Source organism: Gopherus evgoodei, chromosome 1 (assembly GCF_007399415.2).
Source record: "Gopherus evgoodei ecotype Sinaloan lineage chromosome 1, rGopEvg1_v1.p, whole genome shotgun sequence".
In the NCBI taxonomy this organism is placed as follows: Eukaryota; Metazoa; Chordata; order Testudines; family Testudinidae; genus Gopherus; species Gopherus evgoodei.
In genome coordinates this window covers 80,877,506-80,892,842 of record NC_044322.1, presented here as the reverse complement: position 1 = coordinate 80,892,842, position 15,337 = coordinate 80,877,506, and the positions used below count along the sequence as shown (strand labels likewise).

Here is a 15,337-nt window from a genome sequence, read left to right as displayed (position 1 = left end):
TAAATAACTCTTAAAGCCAGGGTTATAGAAATTGAGTCCAGAGGTGGGGGGTGTAAAATTAACAAGTGAAAAGTTGGTTTAAAGAAACCGGGAGGAAACATAGTTTCTCTTTTAAGTGATTGTTCACGTCCATTACAAATTAGGCGTGCGCACGCCGCATGCATGGACATTGGAAACTTTTTCCCATAGCGGCTCCCATCGGGCCAGCAGGGGGGCCCTGCCAGAGCGGCACCCTGCTCTGGTGCATATATACCCCTGCCGGCCCGACCCTCGCTCAATTCCTTCTTACTGTCCTTGGCGGCGTTGGAACATTCTCCTGTCTCTCAACTGAGAGTGTCCCTTAGCACTGTTATCAGTTATCAATGTTAGTTAGCAGTATCTTAGTAGATAGATAAGCTTCATTTGTTCTAGGCTTTGGATAAATTCTGGCACCGGCCCTGGGCGGCGGGGCATGCCATACACCCAAGGCTTCAAGACTTGTGCCACGTGCCACAAGCCTATGCCAATTAGCGATCCCCATGACTCGTGTCTCCGTTGCTTGGGGGAATCACATTAGACAGAGTGCTGCAAAATCTGTAAGGCCTTCAAGCCAAGAACTGAAAAAGAAAGAGACTTTTGACTTAAGCAGCTGCTCATGGAGGCTGCGTTACAGCCTTCAACTTTGGACCGTCTCATGGCTCCGGCGGCCTTGGTGCGGAGTGCTCCGGCATTGGTTCGTGATCCAGTACCAGTGGGGCGTCTTAAGCCTGCGGCACTGAGACAACACGACCAGCACCGGTTGACTTCATTGACCCAGTCGAAGGGCCAACCCAATGCCCGAGTGCGCTTCCCATGTAAGAGAGCAAGTATCAGAGGGTAGCCGTGTTAGTCTGGATCTGTAAAAGCAGCAAAGAATCCTGTGGCATCTTATAGACTAACAGACGTTTTGGAGCATGAGCTTTCGTGGGTGAATACCCACTTCCTCAGATGCACCCACGAAAGCTCATGCTCCAAAACGTCTGTTAGTCTATAAGGTGCCACAGGATTCTTTGCTGCTTATGTAAGAGAGCAGCGCCTATGAAGGACTTGAGTGCCCAAAAGGGCAGTGCTGCCCTGGGACAGACCCCGGTACCAGTGGCTCCGGTGCCTGAAGGCCTGTCGAGCCCCGGGGTAAGCGCCTTGAGTGAGGAGGAGAGCTGGAGGAGATCCCAGAACAACCTTCCATGCCGGACACGTTTGAGGTGGCAAAGGACCTCATTGAATTGTCTGTGGCGAGCCCCCTCCTGGCCAAGGAGAAGCCTCTGGCACTGAGACTGCCATCCAGAGGCAAACCAGCAGTGGTGCACCCATTGAGGTCACCATCCCGGCACTGCTCTCGATGTCGGTCCCAGTCGAGCTCCGCCTCAGTAGACTCCTGGCTGCCCCTGACTCAGGAGGCCGCGAAGGTGTCTGGTCCCAGCCAGCACTCGGCACCGGCCCCAGCGTTCCCCGGCTCCTTCTCCAAGCAGATAAAGGAACATTTGAAGGCCGAGCCCGACCGCTGGCCCTCATTTCCGGTCTCCAGTGTACCGGTACCGATCCTGGTCCCAATCGGCAAGGCGCCACTCCTGATCCCGGTCAATACGAGACCACTCCCCAGTCCCTGACTTGCACCATTCCTCAGCACCGCCACAGCCCTCGAGGTCTCTGTCCATGGAATCCGAGGTGGACTTGGGCCACTGTAGCTATGTTCTCAGGACACCAGCCAGCAGAGAGCACCAAGCCTCGTGGTACCCACAGTGGGGCCCGCCAGGACAGTGGCCCTTCTGGACACCATGGGCCTACCACCAGCAACAAGGGCCCCCCTCCAGAACCTCGAGGTCCAGCTTCTCAGGGCATCGGTCCCGCTCCCCACATGGGCGCCCTTCCTCTCACAAGGAGGCCACAGTTTCCAGACTGCCAGATGCATCGGAGCACGAAAGGGCTGGGATGGCACCGAGCCCAGTGCCGTCTCAAGTACGCTCGGTTGGGCAGACCCCAGAGGAGCCCCTAGCCTGTGAGGAGTCACAGGAAGGACTGGAGGATGAAGCGCAAAAGGTCTTAACTTCTTTGTCCTCACCAGATGAAGCCGTGGTGGGTACAGCGGTTTCAGGGCCTCCCCCGATTGATCACAGGGCATACCAAGAGCTGTTCCGCGGGGTAGCCCAAAATTTGGACTTGCAGATGGAGGAGACAGTAGAGCAGGAGGATCTCATGGTGGACATCCTAAGCCCTGAAGGGCCCTCCAGAATCGCACTCCCGCTCATAAAAACAATACAATCTAATTATAAGACAATATGGCAAACGCCAGCCTCCAGTGCACCAACAGCAGAGGGCATAGAGAGGAAGTACTTTGCTCCTTCCAAGGGGTTTGACTTCCTCTTCTGTCACCCGTCACCCTGTTCGTTGGTTGTATCTGCTGTCAATGAATGGGAATGGCATGGACAACAAGCCCCGGCCCCTAAGGCCAAAGAGACGAAGCAGTTGGACTTGTTTGATAGAAAGATCTATTCATCTGGGGGCCTCCAACTGAGGATCATAAATCAGCAAGCGATCCTAAACAGACACAATTTTAATTCATGGGCTGCAGTCTCTAAGTTTAAGGACTCCTTGCCTCAGGGCTCACAGCGTGAGTTCATGGCCATCGTGGACAAAGGGAAGGCAGTAGCCAAAACTTCCCTGCAGACCTCGCTTGATTTAGTGGATGCGACTGCTAGGACAATAGCATCGGGAGTGGTGATGAGACGCTCCGTGTGGCTGAAGGCTTCAGGCTTTCCATCAGAGATCCAAATCACCCTCCAAGACCTCCTATTTGAAGGGTCCGGCTTGTTCTCAGACCAAATGGACGCCAAGCTGTATAGCCTTAAAGACTCCCGGGCAACCCTCAAGTCGTTGGGGATGCACACCCTGGCAACACAGAGAGAGCTTTTTAAACCCCAGTCACCAAAACAAAGACAGTACAGTCGTTGCCCCAGGCAGGAACCTTACCGCAGAAAGGGCAGTGAGAATAGGCGTAGGCGAAACAACACACCTAGCCGAGGCCAGGGCCAGGGGCAGGGCAAGCCACAACCCGGCAACAAGCAGGAATTTTGAAGGTGTGCCTGAGGACAGTGCACCAAGCCTCTCACCAGATCCTCCCCTCTGTTTCATGAACAGTTTGTCCCATTTCTACTGTGCCTGGTCTAATATAACATCGGACCATTGGGTCCTGTGCACGGTGAAGGTGGGATACACGCTTCAGTTCTCCTCATCCCCTCCCTTCCAACCCCCATCCCCATCCCTCTTCAGGGACCCCTCTCATGAGCAGCTCCTGATGCAGGAGGTTCAGGCCCTTCTCAGGGCAGGGGCGGTGGAGGAGGTCCCTCCAGACCTAAGACAGAAAGGGTTCTACTCCAGGTACTTCCTTATGCCCAAAGCAAAAGGGGGTCTTCGACCCATTCTGGGCCTACGCAGACTCAACAAATTCCTAGTCAAGGCCCGCTTCCGCATGGTCTCCCTTAGTTCTGTTATCCCATCCCTGGATCCGGGGGATCAGTACACTGCCCTCGATATGAAAGATGCGTACTTTCATGTCGCCATTCATTCTGCTCACTGATGGTTCCTGCAGTTCACCATAAACCAGCACCATTACGAGTTTACGGTCCTACTCTTCGGCCTGGCGACGGCCCCACGAGTGTTCATGAAATGCATGGCAGTGGTGGCAGCCTTTCTTCGAAAAAGGAAAATGTGGGTGTATCTGTACTTGGACGATTGGCTCCTTGCAGGCTGGTCCAAGGACGAGGTTCATTCCCACGTGACGATGGCACTAGACTTGTTCAACAAGCTAGGTCTCCTAGTCAATCTGCCCAAGCCCTCGTTGATACCTACGCGAAGACTGGACTTCATAGGGGCAGTCCTGGACTCGGTAGAGGTGTGAGCAAGCCTACCGGTTTCCAGGTTCCTAGCCATCCAGTGAACCGTAATCTGTATGCAACGGTTCCCCACAACTACAGTCAGATGCTGCATGCAGCTTCTGGGGCACATGGCAGAGTGCACCCATGTAGTCAAACATGCCCGACTGAGACTCAGACCGATGCAACTGTGGCTAGCCCAAACGTATCGTCCCGTCAGAGACCCCTTGGACCTTTCGTGACAATCCTGGCTTGAGTCTCAGACTCCCTCCGCGGGTGGCTCAATCGGCAGGTAGTTTGCGAAGAGGTCCCCTTCGCTACACCACAACCCACCTTGACTCTGGTAACAAACGCATCAGCCCTAGGATGGGGAGCACACTTGGGGGACATGCAAACACAGGGGTTGTAGTCCAGGGAGGAAATGTCGCTCCACATCAACGTAAAGTAGCTAAGGGCGGTTCGCCTCGCCTGCCAGACCTTTCATGCTACCATAGAAGGCCACAGTGTGACAGTTCCGACAGACAACACTACCACCATGTTCTACATAAACAAGCAGGGTGGTGCCTGTTCCTTTCCCCCTGCCATGAAGCGCTTCTCCTGTGGGAATTTTGTATAGTTCACTCAGTCCAACTAGTGGCTTCATACGTTCCGGGGGTACAAAAGAAGCTGGCGGACCACCTCAGCAGATTGTATCAAGTGCATTAATGGATGTTAAGAACAGACATCTTGAGATCAATCTTCTAGAGGTGGGAATTTCCCCAAATAGATCTCTTTGCCACCAAGGACAACAGCTAATGCCCTCAGTTTTGTTCCTTACAGAACCACAGCCCAGTCTCGGTGGCAGATGCCTTTGCAATTCCGGGGGACGGGAGTCTGAAGTATGCCTTCCCACCACTCCCACTCATCCACAGAGTCCTGCTCAAGGTCCACAGGGACAAAGCGGTGATGATTCTCATTGCAGAGGCTTGGCCACGCCAGCATTGGTTTACGACCCTGCTGGAACTGTCAGTGACTGCCCCGATTGCCCTGCCCCTGCACCGAGATCTCATCACGCAGGACAGAGGTCACCTGCTCCACCTGAACCTACAGTCTCTACATCTCACGGCGTGGAATATCTGTGGCTAAACGCTATGGAGAGGAGGTGCTCCTGCCAGGTCCAACAAATTCTTCTCAGTAGCAGAAAACTTTCCACAAGGGCGGCATACCTCCCCAAATGGAAGAGGTTCTCCTACTGGTGCAAACCTAAGCTCATACAGCCTCTTCAGGCCTCCATCCCATCCATACTAGAATACCTACTGCACCTCAAACATGAGGGTTTTGCCTCCTCCTCAATCAGAATACATCTGCCTGCTATATCAGCATTCCATCCTGGGGAGTCTGGGCATTCCATATTTTCCAACCCCACGGTAGTCCAATTTCTCAAGGGGCTGGGGAGGGTGTTTTCCTACTTGTGCCCACCGGTTCCCCCATGGAACCTTAACCTGGGCTTAACTAAGCTCACGGGACCATCTTTTGAACCCCTAGCCTCTTGCTCTCTCACGCACCTCTCATGGAAGGTGACGTTTTTGGTGGCCATTACGTCAGACTAGGGTGTCAGAGCTGAGGGCCCTCAGTTTGGAACCCCCATATACATTTTTTTTTTTTAAGGACAGGGTGCAGCTGAGACCACACCCTAAATTCCTCCCTAAAGTGGTCTCACAATTTCACATGGGTCAGGTCATTTGTTTACCAGTGTTCTTTTCCAAGCCACACACGGACCCAAGTCGCTGCATCTTGTATACCCTAGGTGTCCGTAGGGCCCTGGCGTTCTAACTGGAACGAACCGGGCCTTTCCACAAGTCAACACAGTTGTTTGTTGCCATTGCAGAGAGAATGAAGGGCCTCCCTATCCTGGCGCAACGGATTCCATTGTGGTTCGTGGATTGCATCCACACACACTATGAGCTTGCCGAAGTGCCAGCCCCGACGATCATGGCTCACTCGACTAGGGCTCATGCGTCCTCGACAACTTTCCTGACGCAGGTTCTGCTCCAGGAGATCTGTAAAGCAGCCACCTGATTGTTGGTGCACATATTCACAGCTGACTACGCAGTCCATCATCAGGCCAGAGAGGATGCGGCAGTCAGCAGGGCTGTGCTTCATTCAGTTGTTTCTTGACTCCTACCCTCCTCCTATGGTAAGCTTGTGAGTCACCTAATGTGTAATGGATGTGAACAATCACTCGAAGAAGAAAAGATGGTTGCCTACCTTTTCATAACTGTTGTTCTTCGAGATGTGTTGTTCACGTCCATTACACTTCCCACTCTCCTTCCCCTCTGTCAGAGTCTCCGGCGAGAAGGAACTGAGGGAGGGTCAGGCGGGCAGGGGTATATATGCACCAGAGCGAGGTGCCACTCTGGCGGGGCCCCCCTGCCAGCCCTACGGGAGCCGCTAAGGGGAAAAGTTTCCGACGTCCATGCATGCAGCGCGTGCACACCTAATGTGTAATGGATGTGAACAACACATCTCGAAGAACAACAGCTACGAAAAGGTAGGTAACCGTTTTTTATGTTGAAGAATGACATTTTGAAATCTTTTCAGTATTTAAACATTTTAAACTTTAATGAACATCTTTGTCCTCTAAGATCTTGTGTGTACATCATGAGCAACATCAGAGGAAGCCTCCTTGTACAGATCTGCCAATATATCTTACCCCTGTTGTGAAGCACCCACTCTTAGAGAGATGAAGTGGTAGCTTAATCTTCATAGATTGGCTTTTCACATCTTTGCTCTGATTGCAAACAATAATGCTCCTCTAGTCAGTTGTGATGTTGGTTTTGTAACATGGATATTTGTCCACTAGGCAAAGCACATCCAAACGCCATCAGATACAAAGAATTTTCATCCTCCACTGATATGCCCCTCATGTGAATCAGTGACCTGGAAATGAAATGTCACAGTTTATTACCAGTTCCCTGAGCCTTCTAATCCCACTGAGGATCTAATAAAAATTATTCCCAAACCTGTTGTTAATTTGCCTTTTTCTTTATAATGAGCTCACTTGATATCATTGACTGGGATTTTCGGATTTTCTACTGGTATTTTTTTGGCTACAAAGTGATCACAGGAACTGGCATAAGTTTTTTCATCAGTACATCTCATTTGCTGTATTACAGATTTGTCCAGGTACATTGATTTTTTTTCACCTTCCACCATCAGCTGCTGGCCACTGGAGAAGGTAGCATATTAGATGTAACCGAATACTGCAGATCCTATGTTACTCTTGTTAACCAGTTAAATTACCGTGTTTAAAACAAATGAAATAAATAGCACAAGAATTTGAAGTTTCTTTAGAAAATACTGGAGTTAATTTAGAGATAAGAGATCATTACCTTGATTTTGGTTAATATTTAGCCTTTCGTTTCTTGAGTTGGAATGGTGTTGATTTTTACAGTAAGTGTGCTGCTGCAGTAGCATTCCCATTATCATCTTCACATGCAGCTATTTTATTAAGACAAAAAAGATTTCTCCTAGAAATTCTTCAGAAGAAATTTCTCGATGAATATGGTTTACTAGCTTTTCTTTGAAAAATCAGATTATCTGATTCTTGGAAATTAGCTCTTTAAGCATTATGAACCCCTGGTAGAGCTTATGCATGTATCTTCATAGGGTTTTTAATATGTTCAGCAGGATTGCTGCCCGGATACTATGTTTATTGGTTCTGTATAAGTTTTATAGATCAGTTGTCAAGCAAACATTTTGCAAATCATTTATCTTTGTATATTTTCCCCAGTAGATAATTGCTTTTAAATTCATGCGGTCTGAGCTTTTAGCATTGTTATTAGATAATCAGAAATTATTTGAATGTTAATATTGCATTTTTTTTCTTTTCTTTGTCCAGATGAGTCAGGATTTCGTTTTTCCAGTGGGCTTGTAATGCTGAGAGCCTATTGATGTCTTTGGAACTGCGTATTACCTGATCCTGTATTACTGTGTTACTGATGTGGTCATGTGTTCCTGACCTCCACTGTACGCCAGTAGAGTAATTCAGCTTTTTGCCTTTCTCTGACCAAGTTTGTGCAAGATTACATCCTGCAATGTTAGCTGCACAGGTGTGTGAACAGTATATTACCCTTTCCTATCAGCAGCTGGAGAGACATACAATTGAGGAAGTCATTCTTAAGACTTCCTTCTTAAAATAGAAATCATGTATCTATTGCAGCAGTTTCCCTCATACTTCAGCCTTTTTGCGATATATATTGGAAAAATGTTTCTCATGAAGCCATTAATAATACTTACTTCATTTATTCAATACATTTTACAAAGACTAATTCTCAGAACACCCGTCTGTTGTAGGTGCTGACTGGCATGTGAATTTTTGTTGGAAGCTTGTCAACAATTTATTTTCTTATAAAAAGCAGATCTGTTTATATCACCAAATCTGTTAAGAAAAAGGGGGATATTAAGCTAGAGATATAACCCCTCTTGATGAGCAATGGTAGGAATATCTTTAACAGCTCACTTTGAACATTAGATGTGAAATCCACTTCAGTCATTTGGAAGCTGGTTCTTTTCTGGTCTTGGATGGGCATCAAAGCAGTTCCTCTGTTTTATCAATAAATGGTGAATCATGCTTTTCATAGGCTTCCATGGTGCCCTTCTAACTGTAAAGGAAGAAGGGGAAGTACTATCAGATTTCTCCAAAATGTTTTCCTAATGGTCTTCAGCTAGATGGAAGGTTGCTTTTCTCTGAGGCAAACTAAGCCTTCTCTCTATACAACAATTTGCTCTCTACAATCTATGAAACTTGTCTTATCTCACTAAAGACCACAAATTATTCTTCAATTTATATAGACTTCTGTTTAATAAAAAATATTTGAGCCAAATTCTGTTTTCTGTGTGTGGAAATAGAAGACGTTTGACAAATATGTATGTTAATATGCAGTCCATTCAGATTGCATGTAAACGTCCATATTCTCATGCCAAGAGAATGCATCATCTTAATTCACATTTGCTATAGGTGGGATATAGAAAAGTGCTGAAATGACTTAAAGGCACAAGAATTCATCCTGCAGAGCTTCTAAGTTCTGTGCGACAGTACTATATAAAAACTGGGAAAGTATTGTTTCCATTACAGCATCCTGTTTTTAACATGGGAAGAATGTCCTTTCAAAGCATTTTGAAGTCTCCTTCCTCTGAGGTTGCGCAACTTTTTTTTTTTAGGCTCAGATAAGGCAGTGTTTTCTCATTTGAATGCTAGAGGGCACTATGGGTACACAAGAAAAACTGCCAAAAATTGGAAGTAATGTACTGCCATTTCAAGCTTTTCCTGCTCATACAAATATTTGCAATTCTTGCAGAAGATAGTATCCATCGCTACCAGGGCAACAGAAATTCTATTTTTGTGACTGGACACTGGTTACACCTGCTTGTATTTAAACACCAATGATGAAATGTGGCCCTACACATTTAAATCTGGATAAGATTGAGAAGCATTCCCATCTTGCAGGATGCCTATTCTACCCTCCCCCCTTCCTACTCCCTGCCCTCTTCCTTTTTATAAATGAATTTATTGTATTTTTCTGAAGAGACCATGATGAAAACTGCAGTAAGTTAATAGGTTAGGCAATTGTCTCCAGTTAGTCAAGGCTTTTTGTAAAGTAATTATTTAGTCTGCTGTAAGCCAGCCCTGGAATTAGGTACATATGCAGTGAGTGCAGAACTAAAAGTCACATCCCAACCAGAAGTACAATCTGTCTGTATGTGCAGTTTTGTTGTAGCCATGTTGGTCTCAGGATATTAGAGAATCAAAGTGGATGAGGTAATATCTTTAATTGGACCAACTTCTGTTGGTGAGAGAGACAAGCTTTTGAGTTTACACAGAGCTCTTCATCAGCTCTGGGGAATGTGCTCTGAACCACAGCTAATATAAGGTGGAACAGATTGTTCAGCGTAAGTAGTTAACGCACATTTCAAGGGATCATTCCAGGTGAAGTGGCCAGTTAACATCTCTCCAGTCAGAGGGGAGAAAGGAGATAAAGGATGCGAGGAAGGCTGGGAAGGGAGATTATAGATTGTAATAAACCATAAATCCAGCATTTTTATTCAGTCTATGATTTTTAATGGCTAGCAAAGTTATGAATTTAGGCTCCCTGGCTCATCTTTTGAAGGTGTGCAGGTTTATTTTGAGGATGAGCACTGAGAGGTCACATATACGGTGATTGCTTTGTGAAAAGTGTTTTTATAAACCACACAGAAGAAACAAGAAGCCAGGCTACTAATATAGGTATGAGGGAAATTTCCATCAACGTGATCTCAGTTTTGTGGCAGACTGATATTTCTAATGCTTTGGTTTATTCTCTAGCTCCACCTGGTTTCAGGAACCCTACATGCTGGGACTGGTACAAAGCAATTTACAGGAACCAAATTTTCAGGTATAAAATACCCATTTTTTGAGTAGATGCAGCCTTGAATTCCACTTAGGGGTGTGCGTGCCCAGTGCACCAGAGCTGGAGGAGTTTGCTTAGCAGTACCTTTAAGAGGTAGTGCTTATGCATCATGCTCATATACCCTCCTCTGGCTATATGAGGTGGTGCCACCTTGACCTCCCCTCAGTTCCTTACCCACTCATGCCTGGAGTTGGAGCTCTCTATAGTTCCTAACCTCCCAATCTCTATTCCTTAGTGCCTTTTTTTGAACTGTATATAGTTCATTAGTATAGTATTAGTTAAATTTAGTCTAAGTATTTCCCTGGTGATGCCTCCACCAGGGTTTAAATATTGTCTGTCATGTAGAGGAGTGATCCCCAATAACAATCCCCACATCAAGAGCAGTGTTGGATTTGCAAATTGTTCATGAAATGGATTCAGGTAGTGAGGAATCTTCCATCTAAAGTAGCACCTTCTTGAACAGGCCATGCTGTCTGTTTTGGCACCTGCATAGGACTGGAGGTCACCCTCAAGTTCTGGGAGTGCTGCTGTTTTGTGCTCTGGATCCAGCAACTCTCCGAAGAGATGGAGTCATTCCCTGTTGCGTGTGTCAAGGAAAAAGTTTCATAAGACCAACTGAGGCCACCCAGATTGTGTGGGGACTTGTCTGCCTCCTCCAGAAGGAGTGTAGAATGGAACAATGTGAATGCTGACACACAGGCTGGAGCAGGTCCTGTTAACCACTGCCCCAGTACTGGGGGGATGGGAGGGGGCAAGACCTCGTTTTGTCGATTCTGGTTATGGCCCTGGGGTGTCCGTCGAGTCCAGTACCAATGAGGGTGATGCCAGCACTGGCTATTTCTGTGCCAGTAGTGTATCAGGAGGCAATGGACCTGCTTTTCTGTCCTGACCCCTCCCTGGGTCCAGGACTTTTCCAGGGCAGTGTCGTTTGTAGTGCCATTGTCTCGATGGACTGCTGAACCAGTGGGTCTGTCGGCACTGCACACTAGTGTTTCCTTTCCAGTCAGTCAAAGTGGTGCCGATGCCAGGCCCAAGGGACCACCTTAGCACTGGGAACTTCCTAGCACCCTGCTCTTTGTGCTGCTGATGTTACTGTGACAGCACTCACCTGTCTCCATTTTGACATCAACAGTCACGTCAGTACCACTGCTGATTTCGGAGTCAACTGTTTCTGGCAGCAAAAACAATGGACGTGTTCTTGGTGCTGGCAGTACCGGTTCCACCATCAGTGCCAGTTCTCTCCATTCTAGGCTATGGATGAGGCAGAACAGTTGCTCATAGCCTCAAAGCTGGCTCCATCTTTTATCCCCTGAAGCATGGGGCTCCTTGTGTCCAGGTTAGAATCTTCCTCCTCCTGCTCTCTCATCACCTGACTCGCATTGAGGGCTATTCCTGGAGCTCTGTGAGTACCAGCACTGGCAGTCATCTAGCATTCCGGGCAAGGGTCCCTGGCCCAGTGCCTAATGGCCACTAATGCCCTATCCATTCTAGTGATTTCCGTGGCATCTAGGGGACGCTCTTCGGTCATGGAAGTCCCACTCCTCAGCTTGCTCTTAGGCGGGATCTCAGAGTAGATCTGTGGCAGTGTCTGTCAATTTGCTGCAGGCCCAAGAACTGGTGAACCTTCCCTTGTAGAATCTTCAGAGTCTTCCTGTCCTGATCTGTCAGTCCTGGACCAGGATCCAGCTCTGGCACAGTTACCGCTTTGTCTTCATCCCTAGAAAATTCTTCAATGCCTGGCTATTCCTCTCCTTCAGTACAGGAGGATTTCAAGGCATATGAAGACCATTTGCAGCATGTGACTGCTTCGCTGAGTATTCAAGTGGAATTCCTGCAGGAGAATACCCATACATTATTGAATATCCTACAGCTATCTGTCCAGGAGAGTCATCCTCCCTATTAACAATATGCTCCTAGAGCCTGCTAAGGTTCTCTTGAGCACGCTGGCTTCAGTACCATCTACTGTAAAGCAGTTGGAGAAACACTACTTGGTTCTGGTGCACCCAACACCAGATTCCTTGGTTGTAACAATGATGAACAATAGATCCCAGCAATGAAAATTTAACTATTCGTAAGTATAAAGCCTCTAAACAGATGAAACCTGATCAGTTAGAAGATGTACACCTCTTCCTCTTTTCAGGTGCAGATTGTAAATAACCAGGCATTGCTATCCAAATACAACTTTGTGAACTGGACAGCAGTGTCTAACTTTGCAGACCAGCTGCCGAAAGCCTTGAGGGAGGAATATCAGGCGTTTATCGCCAGTGGCTGCTTGGTGGCTAACGTCATTGCAGTCCACGCTGGACACCATGTATACTTCGGCCAGAATGATGGCCTCAGCAGTGACCAAGAGAAGGGCACCCTGGCTGCAGAATTTGAGCATTGCTCCCGATGTGCAGCAAGATAGATAGGATTTGCCCTTTGATGTCAGAGCGCATTTTTTTGACAAGATAGATGAGATTCTGCATTGCTTCAGGGATTCTAGGGCTACCCTACAGTCCTTGGACGCGTCCATGCCGGGAGTGCAGAGGTGCCACTGTAGTGATGAGCAGCATTATGGTCTGCAGTGTACATTTGGGCAGTCTTTCACTCCCCCAAGACAATTGAACTATCCTAGAAAGGTGCATAGGTCGCAGCTAAAGAGGCATTTGGGTACAGGGTTTGGCCAGTTGACATGCTTTCCCACCGGGTGCCCATTTTGATTCCCTGATCCAGAGCAGTGGTCTAGTCATGGCTCCCTTTTCCCCATCCCCTCCGTTTGGGGACAGGCTGGCTTGCCTGCTTTCACAGTGCTTGTGTCTCAATCATCCCGGACAGCTGGGTCCTAAATACCATCAGATTGGGCTATGCCATCCAGTTCCTTTCCTTCCCTCCCTGTCCCTCTTCAGGGCCCCCTCTCATAAGATACTTCTCCTCAAGCAGGTCTGCTCTCTACTGGCTTTGGGAGCAGTGGAGGAGGTTCTGCTGGAACACCAGGGTCAGGGCTTCTATTCCTGGTATTTTCTGGTGTCCAAATCCAAAGGAGGAGTAAGATCAATTCTTGACCTTCATGGCCTCAACAGATGTATCAGATACATCAGATTCTGAATGGTCACACTATTGACTGTCCTGCCCACCTCAGAATGACTTTTGCTTTTCTGGGCCTTCAGGACACCTATTTTCATCCAGCCCTTACCAACCAGGTCTGTTGTCATCAATGCCTCCTTGATGGGTTGGAGAGTACATGGGGGGTTGCTGAAAGTTCAGGGTCATGGTCAGAACAGGAGGCCTCACTGCATGTCAACATGCTGGAGATTCAGGGCATCCACAATGCCTGTCACATTTCTCTGGACCATATTGGGCTCAGTGGTTCACATACTTACAATCAATATCACCATGATGTATTATGAATAGGCAAAGGGGAGCATACTACAGGTTGCTCTGCCAAGAGGCAATCAGGTTGTGACAGTTCTATGTCGAGGAAAGCACCGCTGTGATAACTGATCACTTGGTTGGGGTCTAGAATCATCTTATGGACCATCTCAGAAAGAACTTTTTCCCGAGTCATAAGTGGTCTCTGAAGCCAAGTGTCCCCTGGGTCATCTTGGGGTATTCCGATGATCGACCAGTTTGTTCCAAGGAACAGCAGGAAATGTCATCTGTTCTGCTCTTGGGGTGGGGGCCATCTGTCACTTTCCACCTTAGTTGGTAGTTGACTGTCCTGTATGCTTCCCCCCCCAAACCCTATCGTCCCACAAGTTGTTAAGATGGGGTGGATCTGGCTGAGCTCCTTGTCGTTGCCCTGGCATGATTGAGGCAGTTGAGGCATGGTTGATGTCTAGCCTTTTATCTGGGCAGGACTAAACTGTCGCATGCTTTGCCTTGCCTGTTTGTGTCATATGCAGATTGTATGAAGGCTCAGTTGGTCTCTTCTCAGATCTCTAAATGGATAACATTCTGTATCAGGATTACATATAAAATCACTTTGGCTACACCTCAGCAGGTGCAAACTCCATTCTGTAAGAATGCAAGCAATGTTAATAGCATTCTTCAGTGGCGTCTCAATGTTGGACATTTGCAGGGCTGCTACGTGGCCGTCCATACATACGTTACGAACCACTATGCCATTACTATATCTGCCAGAGCAGATGCAAATTTTGGTAGAATGGTCTTCCAATCCTTGTTTAGACTCTAAGCCCTGCTTCCTGGGGTGGGTACCACCTATGCGTCACCTACTTGGAATACATGGTTGCATCTACTTGAAAAAGAAGAAACCATGGTTACTTACTGTTGCTTTGATTATTCAAGTAGTGTCCCTATGAGTGCCCCACTCTAGGTGTGTTTGCATCCTATGCTCCTCAGATCAGAGATTTTAGGTAGCACTGTCCATTTGGCCCACGCATGCGCTCTCCCCATCTCGTGCCCTTCACCAGGGCTATATAGCGTTTCATGGATGAATCACTGTCAGGTCCTCAACGGCCTTAGCCTGAGACAGAGTTTGAGCAGCGGCCAAGTTGAGATTACATTGAGACTTCCCTCCTGCACAACGACCCCTGATTAGGTCCACCATGTCAGGTTCCTTGGCACAACATTTGTCTAGAGATTAAAAGATGAAATCACTGGAATCCTCTCAAAAATACTCTGGGAAGTGGACTTCAGATCTCTTGGGTAGAGAATTTGCCACAAAGAGACAGTCTCAGGCCAGATCTACCACCTCAGCACCCACTGGTCTCTGACTCCGTACCCACAAGTCTGAAGGTTTCTCAAGTACCTCTACCACCAGTAAGCCTAAGGACTCTGCATTCAGGCTCTGGAAGATCAGTTAGCATCAGATGAACAGAGGTCATAGAGAGGAAACCACAATTACACTAAGTAACCATTCCTTAACTCTAGTTACACTTCTATTAGTGTTGCATTATGCGGTAACATGACATAAAGTCATTGAGATGTTGCTGTTCTATGTAACCTGGCTCTCCACTGATCTTTACGCTTGGAGTTCCAAATATGTACCATGCAACATGAACTCGGAACCTTTGAAAACCT

General features: G+C 47.6%; 1 protein-coding gene across 1 annotated transcript; it reads left to right on the top strand.

Annotated features, from left to right (window-relative positions):
• Positions 1 to 1,051: 1,051 nt before the first annotated feature.
• On the top strand, positions 1,052 to 12,107 carry LOC115653627. The gene is made up of 3 exons (XM_030567117.1): positions 1,052 to 6,063; positions 7,043 to 7,104; positions 7,768 to 12,107. Exon 1 carries the CDS (start codon positions 1,672 to 1,674, stop codon positions 3,088 to 3,090), a length of 1,419 nt encoding a protein of 472 aa, XP_030422977.1. The 5' UTR covers positions 1,052 to 1,671; the 3' UTR covers positions 3,091 to 6,063; positions 7,043 to 7,104; positions 7,768 to 12,107.
• The last annotated feature ends 3,230 nt before the right edge of the window (positions 12,108 to 15,337 follow it).